Source organism: Phragmites australis, chromosome 18, assembly GCF_958298935.1.
Source record: "Phragmites australis chromosome 18, lpPhrAust1.1, whole genome shotgun sequence".
NCBI lineage: Eukaryota > Viridiplantae > Streptophyta > Magnoliopsida > Poales > Poaceae > Phragmites > Phragmites australis.
Window position 1 is genome coordinate 5849441 of NC_084938.1, and position 19664 is coordinate 5869104.

General features: G+C 43.2%; 1 protein-coding gene across 1 annotated transcript; it reads left to right on the forward strand.

The window, feature by feature from the left end:
• Positions 1 to 3132: 3132 nt before the first annotated feature.
• Positions 3133 to 19471, forward strand: LOC133899497 (uncharacterized). Its single transcript, XM_062340484.1, has 3 exons — positions 3133 to 3360; positions 16491 to 18690; positions 19096 to 19471. Exons 1-3 carry the CDS (start codon positions 3133 to 3135, stop codon positions 19245 to 19247), a joined length of 2580 nt encoding a protein of 859 aa, XP_062196468.1. The 3' UTR covers positions 19248 to 19471.
• Positions 19472 to 19664: the final 193 nt, after the last annotated feature.

Sequence of the window (19664 nt, forward strand, 5' to 3'; positions counted from 1 at the left end):
GGGCTCCGAGATTCAAATTTTGAACTCTGCCGACGAGGGGTTCTTGGGGTATTCGAGGAAGTGGAGAACACGGGGGACCCGGAGGTGGGAGGCAACGGATTTGGGCTCACTCATCAGTGGCACAGCCCTGTGGCTTTACGAGTGTTTTGCAGTGTTTTCTATAACAAAGCATCTTAATTAGGGCTGTTTTAGTTTGGGATTGTGAAAAGCAAATTTTGAAACGTAGATTTTAAAAAGTTAAATTGTGAAAAATTGAAGGTTTAAAAGTTGAGATCTATTTAGCATTTTGGATTCTGGATGGATTGGATGGTAGTTTTTGTTGTGTAATGTTGATTCAAGGAGAGTGTGCTCGATTCGGGGGTTCGAGGAGAAAAAATGGGGTAAGGGAATGATATTAGTGGATAATTTTGTTAAAAGTGTGGTGATAACTTCTGTAAAAGCTGGTGGGAGGTAGCTTTTGAATTGTGGTGGGAAAATGAGTTGGATTGTGAAAAGCGGATTGTGGAAGTACCTCTTTGTTTTAGCTTCCACTTCTAAAAGCTAGAATCCATAATCCCAAGCTAAAACAAACAAGCATTTAGTCATTATGAGAAAACTCAGATTTTTTAGATAATATTATTTAAATAGAACAAAATAGAACATTATAGAAATATTACCCAAATTGGAGTAATTGTAAATATAGGTGCCAGTCGGCATTCCAAGCTTCAACTAGGGACATATTGGCGATCAGAGTGCCGACTAGCTTATGTGGCACCAGCGTGGAGGTTGGAGGAGGTCATGTCAGCAGTTGGTATGCCAACAAGTCGAAATCAGTCGATAAACCGTTCGCCGACAAGTTAGAAGCATCATTTTTGTTATTTTTGTGGTTTTTGACAATTTACTAGCATTTGTTTGAGTTTTTGTCAACAATGCTGGATTTTTTTAACTGGAATGAGACATCATGGCAAACAATAGAAGTTCACGATATTTTTAATTGTGAAATACAATAGAGGCTCTACTAAGTCGAGTGGGGATATTTTCCTCTTCTTGCATGCCCTACTTCACGTTGCTCCTCTTCTTGCTGACGAAGGATAGCCTCACGCCTCCATAGTAGCTCCTCTCGCCTTTGAAGTTCATCTTCCTGCCTCTTAAGTTCAGCTTCATGGTGACGGGCTTCCATCTCCTGTCTGAGAATGTCCTCCTCCTATCGCTTGCATTCTTGTTCACACTGCTGATGATGTTTAAGTCGTGCCTAACATGCTTCATGCATTTGCCGTGCTTCCTCCATCCTGAGGACGTACTCCCCTTTTGTTTCAACATCTCTGATGCAGTCACCTTTGTTCGGTGGGCTCACAGTGTCGATCCATTGCTTGAAGCGGTGTTGGGGAATGGTCTCACAGATCCCTTCAGATGTCAGGTTGAAAACCTCCGCGGATGCCGCAAACTAACAAGACTTACAGTTACCGTAGATCTGTTATGTTGCAGGAACCCTTCGGACCCTCTGTGTCGAAGGAATGATTCTGATAGCTAGGACGAGCGAAGCTTTTGTTGGGTCTTTGGAGCTTAGCCGAATGGTTTCGCCCGATGCTACGAGGGAGTCGCTTGAAGGGACGCCAAAGGTGCGGCCGAGCGGAGACTTTTGGAAGTCCTAGCAAAGGGTGACCCAAGTCCTGCGTGAAGACGAAGTAGATGGCGAAGGCATGGTCGAAGGGGAGGCCGTTGGTAGCGACCGAAGACCGTGAAATGCAAGATTGTAAATAATCTAGATGTACTTAGGAAAGTACCGTAATACCCTCAAATATGCTGAGCATGTGGTAGTTGGAGGGGTAATCTTGTAAACTGTGACATAGAGTAGTTGAGTACGGCCTATAAATAGGGCATTACTATAATTGACATGACAAGTGACATGGATAGTTAAAGGGCTTCCCCACTTTGTGCACTATTCCCCATAGCCTTTGGATCACTCAGGGGTTCGAAGGCCCATCACTCTATTTGCGACGCTAGTTCCCAACCGTTAGCGTTGACTGTGGGGATCGAACACATTCTGAAGCCATGCCACCCAAAAAGAAGTCGAAGGCTATTAATACATCAGCAACACAGCAGATGTAGCTTCCAGGGGGGATACCATCATAGTAGCCCCTCTAGCTGCGGTGGAGCAGATCAGCACTTCGATTGAGGCAGTCGAAGAGGACCAACAAGTACAAGATGATGTGGCCATGCTGGCCACTAAGGATGGTCGAATTTGTGAAGAGTCAACTCCCCAAGAGGATGCAAGTGCTTCGATGAGAAAGGTAGAGGCCGACCTTCGTGCTCGTTTTTAAGCTTTCGTGGTAGCAAATGAAAAGGCCCCTCATTTTGAAGAGCACGAAAACTTCGATCACTGTCAAGACTACAAAGATGACAAAGAAGAAACCAAAGCAAAAAGAACCACATGGCTAGAAGCCGAAGACCTAGAACGGTAAATAGCACAAAAGAAACGTATGCTAGAAAGCTTAACAGTGAGTCGGAAGGTGGCTGAATATCGTCGTCAGGTCGATGAGGCTAGAAGAATGCTGGAACATTTGCAATGCCAGATCAACATACTGCAACATGAGGGTGAGGAGGCACGACACAACATCACCCCTTCGACGGCGTTTGCTACGCGGGTTACGCGAGATCTTCGGCCCAAATCATGCGCAAGCGATCCAGACTCCTTGCTCTCCTCTGGCCTGCAGAACCAGCCTTGACCCTTAGGTTTCAAAATGCCGAGAGTGGTAACGTTTGATGGAGAATCTGACCAAGAAAATTTGTCATGAGCTTCGAGGCAACAGTCGAATCTGCTGGTGGAGATGACACGACACCGGTGAAGGCCTTCGTGTTGGTAGTAAAAGGAATAGCAAGATCTTAGTACTCCACCTTACGTTCTAGATCGATATATTTCTAGGAGCAATTGTGCGATGCCTTTTTCTGTAATTTCCAAGGCAATCGTATAGAAAAAGTCACAACCGGTAACCTCTTCACACTCAAGCAGCAGCCGACGGAGCCACCAAAGTCTACATGCGTTGTTTTGTACATGTGCGCTGTCAAGCGAGGGGCATGAGTGAGGACACAATCATCGATACCGCTATCCAGGGCATCAGAGGAGGGTTGCTAGCAGTGAAGCTAACGCGCAAAATGGGGGAATGTGTAAGGTCTGAAGCAGATCATCAGCGAAGGAAAAGTGAAATGGCGGTGTTAAAAATGTCGAAGCCTTCTCCCTCCAGCAAGGAAGGAAGTAGTGATCAATTGAGAGACAGGCCGAAGCACTCGAAGAAAAGTGATGCCTTCAGGTACATTTCAAAGCAGAAAGATATCAACCAGATAGAATCTGGGCCTGAGGATGTCTTGCAAGAGGTCATCGAGGTCCTAGGTGGTGGAGGCCACGACAGCTGAAGTGGTAGAGGCCACATAGGTTGAGGTGGCCGAGGAGGACGGGCACCGCGAGACCCAAGCACATTGTATTGCGAGCTACACAGAGAAGGTGCTTGTCATACAACTAAGAAATGTCCACATGTTGTAGCCATGAAGGAAGGCCTAGGGAAGCAGCCCTTTGACCCTACCCGAGTAGTGCATCACGCTGTGCCTTATAGGCGGGGCAATGCGTGGCAATGTCAACAAGGCCAGGGCCAGGCTCACGGGCCAAACCCTTCGGCATATGCTTCCCAATGGCATCCAATGGCTCTGATGTAGCCATATGTTCCAGCACCTTTGGCTATACCAGATTAGACATATGCTCAATCAACGACTTTTCAAGCATTGCTTCCACCCCCTCCACCAAGACTTGCAATCGAAGCCCCACCAGAAACCAATTGGTTGGTAAACACACTAACACACAGAATGAACGTTGTGTTGGCACTCACTGGTGGTTCTAATTAGGAAACTGAGTCTAAGAGACAAAGAAAAGAATATTTCCGAAGGGTCAACCATGTTGGCATAAGCCTTGCCTTCATCCATTCAAAGTGGTCTCATGTCCCCATCACCTTTTCGTAGGAGGATATGAGGGTCATAGAATACCCACATATAGATACCTTCGTCATCGTGGCATACATTTCAGAAACAAAGTCCACAGGATTCTGATAGACAATGGAAGCTCGGCAGACATCATCTTTGCGGATGCCTTCGATAGAACGGGTTTGCAGTGAAGCGTCTTAGAGCATGCTGGATCTCCGTTGTTGGGCTTCGGTGGCAAAGCAATAAACGCTTTAGGCAAAGTCGAGCTACTTGGTCTCTTTTGGTGAAGGGTCAAACTTTTGGACATAAGGTATTGTCTTCGATGTTATCGATATATCGTACCCATACAATGCAATCTTCTGAAGAGGGGTACTAAATAAGTTTGGGGCAATACCGTACCATGGTTATATGTTCATGAAAATGCTTGGCCCTGGAGGCATCATGATGTTGGGAGATCAAAAAAAGGCTTGCAGAATTGAAGCGGGAACTACTCCAGGCTGGTGCAACATTCATGTACTGACATAACCTATGTTGAAGCCTTTTGAAGCTGAGGATCTACTCCAGATGCATGCCGAAGGCTGAACCTGAAAGCCAAACAAATAAAGTGTTGTTGTGTCAGGATAGACCAGAAAGAGCTGTGGTAATATGAGCCGAAATGACACAAGAAGCCGAGCGACGAATGATAGAGTTCCTTTGCAACAACAAAAATGTCTTCCCATGGTCACTGAAGGATTTGCAAGGGGTTAGCAGAGATGTCATCAAACACACTTTGAACGTTGATTCAAAGGCCAAACCAAAGAAGCAAAGGCTTTGGAAAAGCGTCAAAAGAAAAAGAAGACGCAACAAAGGCTAAAGTACAAAAATTGCTCAATGCTAGGGTCATACGCGAAGCATTACACTCCGAATGGCTAGCCAACCTAGTGTTAATCAAGAAAAGCAATGGCAAGTGGACAATGTGTGTTGATTTCATAGACCTGAATAGAGCCCGTCTAAATGATGACTTCCCTATGCCACGCATAGACTAGTTAGTAGAATCCATAGCTAGCTGTGAAATGTTAAGCTTTCTGGACATGTACTCAGGATACCACATTTCAATGATGCCCTTTTGACCGTATGTATGTATCTTCATTCTACATACACAAGAAGTTAAGATATTTAATCTAATGGTACAAGAATATATACTGTGAATTATATATATAAGACACTTACAGAGTCCATAAACTTATGAGTTGAACGCCGAGGGCATCTTGCTGGTACAATTGATACATTTCATCGAAATAAATCCAGACTTCGCCGTCCCCGTGGAGAAAATCACTATAATTGTATTTGAACGTGAACATTTCTCTACCGGCCTTCGATTGTTTCATGTACCACGCATGAAATCTCTGCATTTGGGTCATTAGCTCTGACAGGGACTGAACCAGTGGTTCGCCAAGCTTAAATTGCCATCTAGTTTTTGCCTTTTCAACCTTGGACTCGTTATTAAGTGCTTCTTTTGTGATTCCGGCCTCATGAAGAAAGTTTCTTTCTAATTCTTCTTGTTGTTCTAGCGCTCTTTATTTTTTTACCTTCTCCACGATGCCTTCCTCAACTGTTTTTTACCCATGATGCGCACATAGTTAGATTTTGGCGGTGGGTCCATAGGTCTGGCCAAATTCCAAAGGAACTTGGCGGTTGTTGTTGGATTGATAGCACTCTTCTCAGGCTCAGTACGTTTCAGGTGTGCAACGACATTGTCGTTCAGTTCCCTTCTAATTTTCTCATTAGTTTTATCATAAGGCAGAAGAGATGCCGGTTTCTTAGATGTTGCCGGCCGCTTCTTAGTTGGTGCTCCCTGTTGTGATGAGGTCGATTTCTGAGATGACATCGACTCATGAGATTGTGCAGGTGTTATCGGCTTCTGAAGCGGGATAGCCGGTAGCGCCAAAGGGGTTGGAACTTGGCATATTTCAGCAGCGACCACTTGTGTTATGGTGCGACAACTTAGGAGCAACCTACTTATCTGCTAATCCTCTCTTCCATACAAGGACAAAGCATATAGAGGTTGACTTCCATTTTGTTCGATTAAGGGTCGCCAAGAAACTACTGGAGATCAAATTCATTTCATCCCGAGATCAGCTAATAGATATTCTGACAAAGCCATTGCCAACTCGACAGTTCTATGCAAATCAGCATCAACTTAATTTAGATACTGTAAGCTGTGATTGAGGGGGGTGCTAAGATATCTCCTTGTATAGATAGAATAGAATCCTACCTAACTCAATCACGTTGACAGCATTGTAAACAACTTCATGTTGTATTCTGTTTTGCCGATTCTACTGTTCAGGATCCGGCATGCTAATATAAATAGCACAGAGCGCCAGCCCTTGAGAGCTGTGCGATCCCAAAACCAATCTCCATCTTTACTGTCGTTTTTACAAATGTGAAGCCTAGAGGCGTTGGAAGACAGGGATCGGGTTCCCCAAATGCGCGTGCAAATGCATAATCAAGAACCTCCAAAAAAGGCATAATGGAGAATCCCTCTGAAGCCTCCATTTACTTCCCCTATTAGAATTAGAATATTAACAGTGAATAGAATACGTAAGTGAAGAGGAAGAGCAACGCATAAAGGAAGACTGCCGACAAGCAAAGGTGTCCCGAAGAGCAACTATAAAGCATCTAAAGTGTGCCCACATCTGGAAATTACTCTGAAGAACATCTTGGTCTGTTCAAGTGGAGATGGAGCTCTTCTAGTAATACTTGGAGCATCGAGAGGAGAGAAGGCCACTCCGTAGTCTAAAGGAGCTAGAAGGCTCGCGCAACAGAGGACGTCAACTCGCAGAGGAAGAGAGACGCAGAAGCATGGTACGTGACTGTCATAAAAAACCTAATTCATTTGTTGCAATGATAACGCAATTTTCTTTTTCTTTTTTTGGGCCACAATCCTATCTCTGCCATGAGCTATGTAAAAGCACTACTACTTGTTTTGTCCTTCATGGAAATATTGTTTTCAGATATGTCAGGAGGACATAACTCTATCCTTATCGTCGAGGCATTTAAATTAAACAAGTACTCCCTCTGATTTTAAATATAAGTGAATTTGGTCTTCTTTGTAATTCTACAAATATAAATCCATCAACAACTTCAAATCACATTTTTCCTTTCTCTTTCCAATTTTGCTCCTATATATTTAGATGCGTCTAAGTAATAGAGTAAACATGTCAACACATTATTTTATGGTAAAGGTTATATTGATAGGAAATATTGATCCCCATGCACAAGTCCAGTATAGCCCCTTTTTAAAAATATTTGATTGCTTTGAAAAAGAGAGCATTCACAAGATTCGATATAGTTTTTCAACTTAGAGTTTTACATGACAAAGGGAATTTTGAGTCTGGAATTTAATTCTGGCCTATTCTGATTCTACTAGAATTGAAATTGGAATCCAGTTCATGAATTCAAAATGTTGCTTCATTTCATCAAGAATATATAAGTGATATGGTTATTTGTTAAAAATATTTGTTGTAAAAAAATGGGGAAAGATGTACAGCTAACTATATCTACAGAGCTCTAACTTTTTCGGAGAGTTATATTTTTAAGTGGACGACAATTTAGTTCATTTGCTATATATTTTTATACCAAAATCTTGTTGGGAATTCTTAGTTGATAATATTTTATCGGTTATTTGTTTAACCATCATCAAATGTCCGATTTACATTAGAAATACTCTTGGCCATTAGAGAAAAATTTATAGGAATGCAATAAACCATTGGCCACCGTGAATAACCGGCATACTGTTGGGAAAAGTCGAAGATTTTCTAGCTATTGTAGGACCGAGAATGGCGACTAGAGGGAGGTGAATAGGCGCCTCAACAAATTTCTTTCGAAATAGATGATCTTTTCCTATTTCTCACCTAATGCATCTCAAAACACTCAAGCGGAAGCAAAAGAATCAGAAAGATAAAGCAACAAAATTAGTTCTATGGCAATATGACTCCGCGGATGGAATATGAACCATAGGTTCCATTCAAGACCCGCTCAAAAAACTCGCAACTTTTAAAGAAACTAGAGAAGATTGTCACCGGACAAGGTTATCCTCCAAGATAATAGTATAGTTGCAAGGGACTCAAGACCCACTCAAATACATGAGTATGTGAGTGTTTAAGCCACTAGCATCAAGAAGAATAACTCTACGAAGGTGAAAAACTGCAGCTCAAACAAAATATCACCAGACAAGGAACCTCTCTAAGTTGATGATCTAGATGCAAGGTACTCAAGACCCATGAGTGTACACTCATATGTGAATTTTTATGTCTCTAGCAACAAGAAGAGCAACCTCCCAAGGTGCTGAAAATTCAACTCAAAAACCAAAACGAAATCACAAAGAAACACCGAAAAGATCACCAGATAAGGAACCTCTCTAAGTTGATGATCTAGAGGCAAGGGAACCAATAGAGAGAAACTAGAAAGAGGTGAGCACAATAATATGAAGAAAAATAAACTTCATTGCAGCAGAGACCAGCCCTATTTTAGCCGAATTATAAAGATTTTTCCTCACAAAACTATATCCTAATACATAGGCTAAGCACTTCTCTTACTCTCTACTAAAACCCTAACACAAGGCTCTCATATGGGTGGCACAAGAGGCTCAAATAGCTGGTTCAAACTCTCCCATAGCTCTACCCCTCTATTTATAGGTCTAGCAAACTTGACCCCTAAGTTTCCTAGTTTTTTCCCAAAATACCCTCTCTTGTAGTACACTCATACCTACCATCGATAGTATTTTGGTCTATTTTCTTCTCCATTCATCGGACGACCGCGGCGCCTTCACGACTTAGCTTCGTCTCGACGCAAGCTTTGCGATGGTGCCACGTACTCCTCCAGTCCTCCCACAGTTTTGAGGCCAAAGTACAAAACCGCATGCACGCTTCTCAAAGCGTGACTCACCGCCTTGCTTACACCTTAAGCAAGCGCTTAGATATCGACATGTGTACTCCGTCATGCGATATTAACCACCAGCAAGTCTTTTCTGCTCCTGGTCCCTCGGGCCGCCTTGTCACTTACACCGGCATCCCCTTCGCTTGACTTTGTCAACACGACGTCTCCATCCGCCTTCAATGTTTTACTTGAGCCCCGATCATCCCGCCGTCGACCGACAAGTTGCATCCATCACCTACACACCATGAGACAAGCAAACACATATCTCCAGCTCCAATTCCAATTAGTTCACAATCAATATGCTCAAATGAAATCCAAAATCAATTCAAATCACATCAAAGCTCATGCAAAACTGAAGATCATCAAACCAAATAAATGACAATGTCAATCACTCATCACAAGTAAACCAAGGCATATTTCAACTTAGTTTCTCAATCTCCTCGTTGATGAGTGCATTGACAATCCACAAAGAACAAAAATATTGGTTTGAAGAAATTAAAACAAGATAAGTTCATCCAAGTGACCAATAACTCGAGAAAGAGCAAAATATGTCACTTGGCATAAGAAAGGTTGCAAAAAGCCCTAAGAGAGGTAAAGACGAGCCAAAAACCTCAAAAGAGCAAGAAAAACTAAAAAAAAAACCAAAAACACATGCTCCTCCTTGATATTGCACAATTTTCATTTCCCCCCTTTCATTTCTATATAAACGCATTTTTCTCCTCTTTGTTGAATATTTGTGCATAATATCTTTAGGCATATTTTCTCCCCCTTTGACAATGCAAACATCAAGGATAACAGACTATGCAAAATATGTGCAAATGAAATGCAAGTCTACAAAGCTTCACATATAGATCACAAAGCACTTGCTAGAACTAGAGATGACAAAGCACTATGAGAAGTAAACAATATAACTCAAAGGCGCATAAAGCCTCGAATTGAGTTCATGTCACAATCAACGGGAGTGAAGCAAGTTTTGATCATGTTATTCAATTATCCAAAAGATGTCACCATAAAAGTATCCACAGTTTCAAGATTAGTGCAAAAATTAGAGAAACTAGTGCTATGTCAAGTTCAAACTAGGCAACCATGTTCAACCCGACAGGCTATGCAAACACCCACATATCAATCCAAGCCTTAGTTTGACAATATGAAAAATAACATTCTTAGCACATTAAAAAGCACAAGTTAACTTTCTCATTTGATTGTTTAACTATCCTCAAGTGAGTTTTAAGCAACCATAGGTTCACTTCTTTGGCAAACCACATGAAGCCTTAAGCCACTATATTGGATTCAATTTTAGCTCAAAACTTGATCATTCATTTTATTGACTCAACATAGGATTCAAGATATGCAATTTTTCACAAAGCCAAAACAAGTTGTGCCTTTGCGACACAAAAGAGCACATGCTCTCCCAAGGATTAATCATGGGATAAACATTTACATAGACAAAGGTCAAAGACCTCCAATCTGCTGAATTGAATAAAGCGACCTAGCACAAGCTTTTCACAGAACTAGCCCTAATTTAAGCATTGATCAAGATAAAGCAAACACTCAAGGGTGACAAGAGATTATGTTCACATTTCAAGTTCATTCTTAGAAAAGACAAGCTTGCTCAACAGATTTTATGTCATTTTTCACTAAGAGCCTAAGTTTGCACAAATTGTTATACATTCACTACATTTAGCATAAATTCACAACTAGTACAAAAAAGTGTAAATAACATATAAATGAAGCTTGCTGAAATGATTATCTTACAAAAATGCTATGTAATACAAATGCAACAAAAGAAAGATAGAGTATGTACAAAGGTAACTCCCCCTCACACAATGCATAGGGATGACACACACCAAGCTCTCCCCTTAGAAAGGCAAACCTTGTTGCATCTAGAGGCTTGGTAAAGATATCGGCTAGCTGGTGTTGGGTATCTATGTAGCTCAACTTAATGTCTCCCTTCTTATTATGGTCTCTCAGGAACTGAAATCTCACATCTATGTGTTTGGTTCTAGAGTGTTGAACTGGATTATTAGCTAAGCTTATAGCACTGGTGTTGTCACACAAAAGTGGCACACTCTTGAAATCTAACCCAAAATCCCTCAAGGTAGCAACCATCCATAAAATCTGTGAGCAACAACTAGCACCAGCTACATATTCAGCTTCAGCAGTAGACTGTGCAACGCTAGGCTGCTTACGAGAAAACCAACACACAAAAGAAGTACCCAAGAAATGACAAGTATCAGAGGTACTCTTCCTATCAAGATTAAGGACCCTATAAGAATGACCATGAGGAGAATACCCCAAGAAAATGCCATCAGAACAACGTGACTCGAATTTGTCAAGATTGTCACGCTTTAGGATGAAGCACTTGCAACCAAAGACTCTCAAATGCGAACCTTCAGCTTTCTCCCAAAGCGCAACTCATAAGAAGTCAAATTCAAGATCGAGCACAAAAAAATTCGATTGGAGATGTAGCACGCTGTGCTTATGGCCTCAACCCAAAACCTCCTAGGAGTCATATGCTCATCGAGCATCATTCTAGCCATCTCTACTAAAGTTCCATTTTTCCTTTCAACCACGCCATTCTGTTGAGGAACACATGGGGCAGAACATTGATGCTCAATGCCATGCTCAAGACGGAAAGCATCAAAGAGATAGTTCTTGAACTCGGTGCCATTATCACTGCGAATTGCTTTCAATGCACCAGGGAGTTCCTTAAACAATCTCAAATCTAAGCTCCGAAAGTGTGAGAACACTTCATCCTTGCTCACAAGAAAGAAGACCCAAAAGTAGCGAGAGAAATCATCAACAATGACAAGAACATACCATTTCCCACCCGCTGAACGAATCCGAAAAGGACCAACAGTGTTCATATGGAGAAGTTCTTCTAGTCGTTCAGTCATCACCAGATTGACTGGTGGGTGAGAAGCGGTAACCATCTTGCCATACCGATAATGAGCACACACAAGGTTTTTCTCAAACTTGAGCTTGGACAATCCTCGGATCAAGCTTAGGGCACTCAAACAAGTAAGCAAATCAAATATCATATACCCTATCCAAACCTCGGAAGAAGGTTGAGCAAGTAAACACCAAGAAGAACCAGAAGACTCAGAAAAATTAGCTCCAAAAACTCTCCCAGCTCGAGAAATGTTGCAAATTAAAGTGTTAAAAGAGTCAAGAACTCGAGAAGTGTTGCGTTTGAAATGCACTTCCAAGTCCTCATCTAGAAACTGAGATACAGAGAGAAGATTGTATCCCAGATGCTCCACCAAAGCCACATCTTTGAGATTGAAACTCTCATTCACCCTTATCATACTTTTGACTTTCACCCTTCCTTTTCAATCATCCCCGAATGTGATGCACTCGTGTCACTTCACGGGGGTGAGACTGGAGAACCATGATGCATCTCCGGTCATGTGGCATGAACAACTGCAGTAGATGAGCCACTTGTTCTCCAGGCCTCCGCCTGCCACCTACATATGAGAAGAATAGAAGTTGGTTAGCTCAGTACTGGGGTTAGTCAAAAACCTCATAGGAATCCAGTACTGGGTCATCATGTGGACCAAAACCATATGAGTCACTGTAAAATCCACGTCGGCAACACCTCTAGAAAAAGACTGAAAAACGCTAGAGACTCGTGAGTAGAAGCGTAGAAAAGGCTCATGTACACCAACAGAGGGGTGGTACATGTCTCAGGTACTCCACTCCCACTCATGCTGCTCATTCCTTCTACGGTGAAAGTAAAACCCAACCAAGTGACCCTCTTTCTGGCATTAGGTGCAGTGGTAGCGTCTCTCGAGAACTCGACTACCGGTCACTCTAAGCTCTCTTATAGTGGCTCTCATATGAGACTGTGAAGCTCTCTTGGGTTGTGGTGCGAGCTTCTTCTTGTTAGGCTGTAGTATGGGTTTCTTCTTGTTGGGTTGTGGTGTGGTATTGATTTTGGATTTCTCAGCTTCTATGGTAGTAGGTGTGGTGAAAACAATCTTACTCTCCCCATTGTAAGCCATCCTCTCAAATCTCAACCCAAGAGCCAAACCCGCCTTATCGGCACACATCTTGATCTTAGCCAAGATCAAATTCATTTTGCCCTTGACTTCTGAGCATTTCTTCACTGAAGAAAGGAGATACTCATTCTCGGCTAAAAGCTTCTCAACTTGCCCTCTAACCCAGCTGAGTTTGTCCTAAAAGATGATATATGTGGGACAATTTAGCTGCACATCCATCGAACTCCCAGTACTCTCCAATCTAGATTCCAACTCCTTGATGCACATTGCTTTCAGTTCAACATCCTTTGCAAGCAAAGGGCAATTTATGCAGGCGCCTAAGAGAGTGGATCTAGACTCCTCCTTAGAGAGCTTCTTCTCAGTAATCTCAAGTCGACTGGCAACTTGGGCATGCAAAGCCTGAAGCTCGGCAAGTTCTGTCATAACCACCAAACAACTCTCACACTCTTCATCTCACCTAGACCTAAGCAATGCAAGCTCAGAAGAAATAGACTCATACTTAAGCCTAAGCTCCTTCAACTCACGCACAACTTTCTTAAGTAACCTATCATAGCTAATAAGAGCATCATTCAAGGTATAGACTTGGATGGAAAGCTGGTCGTAGGAAGGTAATACCTCGGAGGGATCAAACTCGGGGTCACTATCGTCGTTGTCGTCCGCCATGAAGAAGAGGCCGGTGAGGTTCTTGGCCTTCTTCTTGCTCGTCACTTGCGGTTCATCCTCCTCTGAGCTCTCCTCCTCGTTTGAAGAGGTGTCAATATCGCTGAGAGCTACCACGAACACCCTAGAAGCCGCATTGGCCACCTTCTTGGCCATCTTGTCGTGGTTCCTCTTGAAGAAGGGTTTTTTGTTCTTCTTCTTGTGCTTGTCGTAGTCGTGGTCGCGGTCTTCCTTCTTCTTGAGCTTGGGGCAGTCCGTCTTGAAGTGGGTGGTGCCACCACACTCAAAACAGGCATGAGAACTGCCCCTCCTCTGGTCTCGGCGGTTGTTGTAGAAGCGGGTGAATTTCTTCACGATTAGTGCAAGATCCTCGTCATCAAGTACATCCACCTGCTCCTCTGTGATAGAGACAAGGAAGACAAAGCAAAACCACCAGATAAAGTGTTAACACAAGAAACACCAACTGCAGACTGGTTGCCACCGCTAGGTCCAGAAATCAACGCCATGTTCTAAGACAGGTGGTTTTTTAGACCAATTCGAGCCGCCTTGGCTATCTCGGTGGACTTGAGCTTGCTGAAGAGGTCATCACAAGTTAACGTGTCGTAACTTGATAACTCTTCAATGCTCGAGATTTTCACTTCCCATATGCTATGATCCAGAGCATAGAGAATCTTGATCGCTCTCATGGTCATAATAGAGAAAAACACCAGTTGATCAAAGATTACTAATAATTCCATCAAAGCAAGAAAACATAGCATCCAAAGACTCTCCGGGGCCTCGCACAAACATTTGATATTCTTGGTTTTATGTGCTTTGGCGTCTGGCCTTAATCTGATTAGTGCCTTCATGAAAGACACTCAGAGTAGTCCAAATCTACTGGGCAATACGGAGGTGCTGAACCCTGTCAAACTCATTCCGATTCAGGCTTGTGAACAAAATATTTCTGGCATTATTGTTGGTATCATACTGTTTGATTTCAACCTGAGTCGTGCAAGAAACAGGGATCTCGTAGATGGAATCAACTACCTCCTAAATTGCACTTCCTTGGCTTAAGAGATAAGCCTCCATGTGCATCTTCTAATACGAAAAATCACGGCCATCAAACAGCGGAATCTTCCCACTTCTCTCCATATCGCCTGCAGATCATAAAGCCGGTTAAGGTCAACAAGTGATCGAACCAGCTCTGATACTAATTGTAGGACCGAGAATGGCGACTAGAGGTGGGATGAATAGGCGCCTCAACAAATTTCTTTCGAAATAGATGGTCTTTTCCTATTTCTCACCCAACGCACCTCAAATCGCTCATACGAAAGCAAAAGAATCAGAGAGACAAAGAAAGAAGATTAGTTCCATGGCAACATGACTCCACGGATTGAATATGAACGATAGGTTTCATTCAAGACCATTTCATGTGTCTTTGTGTACAAAAACTCGAAACTTTTAAAGAAATTAGAGAAGATGGTCACCGAACAAGGTTATCCTCTAAGATGATAGTCTAGTGGCAAGGGGACTCACGACCCGCTCAAATACATGAGTACGTGAGTGTTTAAGCCACTAGCATCAAGAAGAACAACTCTACGAAGGTAAAAAAACTGCAGCTCAAAGAAAAGATCACCAGATAAGGAACCTCTCCAAGTTGATGATCTAGAGGCATGGGTACTTAAGACCCATAAGTGTAAACTCGTATGTGAATTTTTATGCCTCTAATAACAAGAATAACAACCTCCCAAGATGCTAAAAATTCAGCTCAAAAACCAAAACGAAAATCACAAAGAAACACTAAAAACTTGCAAACTTGCAAGGGAACCAATAGAGAAAAACTAGAAGGAGGTGAGCACAATAATATGAAGAAAAATAAACTTCATTGCAGCAGAGGTCAGCCCTATTTTACGCTGATTACAAAGATTTTTCCTCACAAAACTCTCACCTAATCCATAGGCTAAGCACTCATCTTCCTCTCTACTAAAACCCTAACATAAGGCTCTCATATGGGTGGCACAAGGGGTTCTAATGGCTGGTTCAAACTCTCTCATAGCCCTACCTCTATATTTATAGGCCTAAGAAACATGACCCCTAAGTTTTCTAGTTTTTTCCCAAAATACCCTTCTCTTGTAGTACACTCATACCTACCACCGAGCGCATTTTAGTCCATTTTCTTATCCATTCATCGGACAGCCACGACGCCTTCACGACTTAGCTTCGCCTCGATGCAAGCTTCGCGATAGTACCACGTACTCCTCCAATCCTCCCACGACTTTAAGGCCAAACCGCGAAACCGCCTGCACGCTTCTCAAAGCGTGACTCGCCGCCTTGCTTACATCTTAAGCAAGCGCTTCGATGTCGACACGTGTACTCTGTCATGCAATCCTGACCCTCGGCAAGTCTCTCCCGCTCCCGATCCCTCGGGCCGCCTTGTCACTTACACCGGCATCCCCTTCGCTTGACTTTGTCAACGTGTTGTCTCCATCCGTCTTCAATGCTTTGTTTGAGCTCCACGTGTTCAGCTAGGATCACCCTTGACTCCGTCCGACCTTCTTGATCGTCTGGCACCAAGCACTCCGCTTGGCCCGATCATCCCACCGTCGACCGCCAAGTTGCATCCATTACCTGCACATCATGAGACAAGCGAACACATATCTCCAACTCTAATTCCAATTAGTCCCTAATCAATAAGCTCAAATAAAATTCTAAATCAATTCAAATCACATCAAAGCTCATGCAAAACCGAATATCATCAAACCAAATAAATGACAATACCAATCACTCATCACAAGTAAATCAAGTCACATTTCAACTTGGTTTCTCAACTACGTACTCATAAGTATTTCTTTCATGCCAAGAAAAATTCAATATGATAACTTTCTGCAGAAAAAATTAATAATATGATAAACAATGTGGTGGCAATTAACAAACATCGATTACAGTTAAATTGGCATCCTGCCTTACAATACATCTTCTTTCAAGGTTGGTTATCGCCGCATGGGGAATCTGGAGCAGAACTTGGGAAATATAACTGCAACCTCAATAAAAGATCTAACTGCAACCTCAGCAACCTTGTTGCATCAGCTGAGATACCTGTGGAAGAGCCCTAGGGGGGCAGTGGTCCGTATCGAGGCCTTGGCGTTGGTGGCCATTGCCCTCTCCTTCCTCCTTGCTGCCTTAGGGTCCTGCCGTCGCTGGTCCAGTCACTGGATCGTCCAAAAGGGCGTCCTGGCTGCAAATGTGTTATCTCTGTCCCTGGGGACATACAGCATTGGCCTAATGCAATCATCGTCGGTGAAGAGCGAGATGTACCCCATCTGGGCTGTCTCCATGCTCACCCTCTTTGGCTGCGTCAACTCAATTACACCCTACGGCCTTGGGTACAGCCAGCTCTGGAAGATTCTATATCAGCTTTGTCTCTACTGTGGCTATGTGATGCTGATTAGTATCTCGACCATCTCCAGTGATGTTGGTTACATAGCCATAGGCGTGCTGTCTGCCATCACTTTCGTCAAGGGCTTTCATAGGTCACTAGCGCTTGTGCTGCCAAGCATGCAGCGGGATATGATCAAAATGATTGCAGAGGTTATGTCAGCGGAGGTTATAGGTTATTCAGGAAGAACTGATGATCCGGATCAACTAAATGGTCCAGACCTTATCGGGTACCGCTATGTCGTCCATTGGCCCCTTGACAAGAGCAAGGCAAAATTCCTTCCAACAGCATCATCGCCTGACGACGTCATCACCATAGACAAGATAATGCAATGCAATGAAGTCCGTTTCTTGAGTGATGTGTGCCTGTCCCTCTCTCTGTCTCATTTGTTGCAGCGGCGCTTCTATAGGCTGCACTGGGCTGAATCGAAGCATTGGGTGGCCCGCAAATTCGTCTTGGAAGGGCTTCTGCTGAGCAGGGATGGGAACATCGACTATCAGAGGGCGTTTAAGGTGATTGCGGTTGAGTTGGCTTTCCTTTATGATACCTTTTTCAGCAGTAATGCATTCCTTCATTATTATGAATCAAAAGGTGCGACTATTTGGGCATTAGCTTCAATCGTGGGGATATTTTTTGTTGGAGTAGTGGCTGTCATACCTGGGACGAGGAGTACTCGTACTCCCGGTGGCACCATTGTTGTGGACACCACCATGCCAGACCTTATCATTACTCTAGTCATACTGGTGTCCCTTGCTTTGCTGCAATTTTGGCATTTGATACGCTGTTGGTCGTCAAATTGGGCCAGAGTTGCATTTGCCTGTGATTACATCAAGAACGGTAAGCAGCTAAGCCGTTGGATGAGGTTACGACGTTGGATTTTAGGAAGGATTGAGTGTGACAGCAATTACCTTTGGCAAAATAAGCTTGGGCAATATTCATTGATTGAATCAATCAGCACGAGAGAGTGTAAGTTGTTCAGCGCGCTCGGGGGCTGTCTTTACCAAACATATTTCCAGCTTTTAGGGATTCTTGGATTGCAGTACATTGAACAGGTGTTCCGGGAAATGTGGGGCATCAAGACAGGGGATGCCGTTGAGCTGAGTGCCGATGTGAAGACGGCCATTGTTGATTTTCTTATAAGAAGCGAAGGTAAACTACATGATTGGCCATCGTCGTTGGACAGAGATGGATGGTCCGTCGATTATCGTTTTCTTTTTTTCCCTGACCACGTTGTCACTATTCTGAGGTGGCATGTTGCGACGTGTTACTGTGAACTAGTGATGCACCAGGAGGGATTCTCCATTCAGGACGAGGATGTTGAGGAGATCGCAAAGAAGAATCATGGCGTGGCCACCACTCTGTCCAAATATTGCGCATACTTGATGGTTTCCGCGCCACGGCTACTCAATAGAAAAGACCTGGGAACTAAATCTGTGTATGAAGAAGTGCTTCTTGCGGCAAGGGTATCTTTGCATGGGGTGAACGACAAATTGGAGGCAATGAGAAGGTTAGGGCAAGATGACGAAAGTGAGGGAGCCCAAATCCTTCGGCAGGGTGTGGCGTTTGGGAAGCGCCTGGAAAAGATGCCTAATCGTTGGAAGGTGCTAGCAGATTTCTGGGTCGGGGCCTTGGTCTATGCCGCGCCATCCGACAATGCGGAGGAGCACATAGAGTGCCTCGACAAGGGTGGCGAGTTCATCACCCACGTGTGGGCTTTGCTGTCTCACGCCGGCATCCTAAAGTGGAAAGGTAATAATTTCGACTAATTCTGCAAACCTCCTGCGTATCATGTTCTGGTTATTGTGCATCTCCTTTAGTTATCTTCATCCAAACAACAAGTGACAAGCACCTGTTGTGCTTGGCATCTGGATTGTCTATTTAATGTTGCTACACTTGTGAGATGAACTCCGATTTATTTATGCCATATGCCGAGCTGGGAAGCATGGGCCATTTGTGCCGTAAATGCTTGCGATACGAAGAACTCAAATCTATATCTGTTAGGTTGTTCCAATGGATTATTTATTTCGTTATTGCAATGCAAATGTAGTATCCTAACATTGCCTTACAGGATTGTCATTGGCCATGCATCCGCACTTTCCCCTTCATCTAGATTCAGCTGACATGAGAATACATCTATATGCATGGTTGCAACAGGTGGATCAACAGATTATGATGAATCACCAGATGAATTGGGTGGATCAGCAGATGATAGTGAATCAGAAGATGAATTAGATGAATCAGCAGATGATAGTGAATCAGAAGATGAATTAGATGGATCAGCAGCTGATGATAAATCAAGCATCTGATGATGATGGATCAGCAGCTAATGATGAATCAGCAGATGGAGGTGGCTCCTCTGAAGATTAGGTGGCGGTGAAGTCGCTGAAGACTGCTATATGAATTTCTGCAACAATAGGCCTTGTGAATGAGAAAGCCTGGACTAGTCTATCGATGCTTTATTTCCTTTGCTGGTTTGATAGGGCGGTCTGACCGTGCTTCCTATATCTACTTTTCAATTCTCGTACTATTGTTTGGACCTGTGAATGTTACATTTCATTTTAATAAATGAAGTTGGGGTTTGCTCTCTGGTTCTAATTTTTTTTTTTAATTCTAAAAAGGGTCAGTTTGTAGTTGTTGTGCAGTGCAATCTACGCTAGTTACATTAGAGGAAAAAAAAACCCCCTACTCCAGTTAAGTAGGGGAATCTTTACTAATTGCTGTAG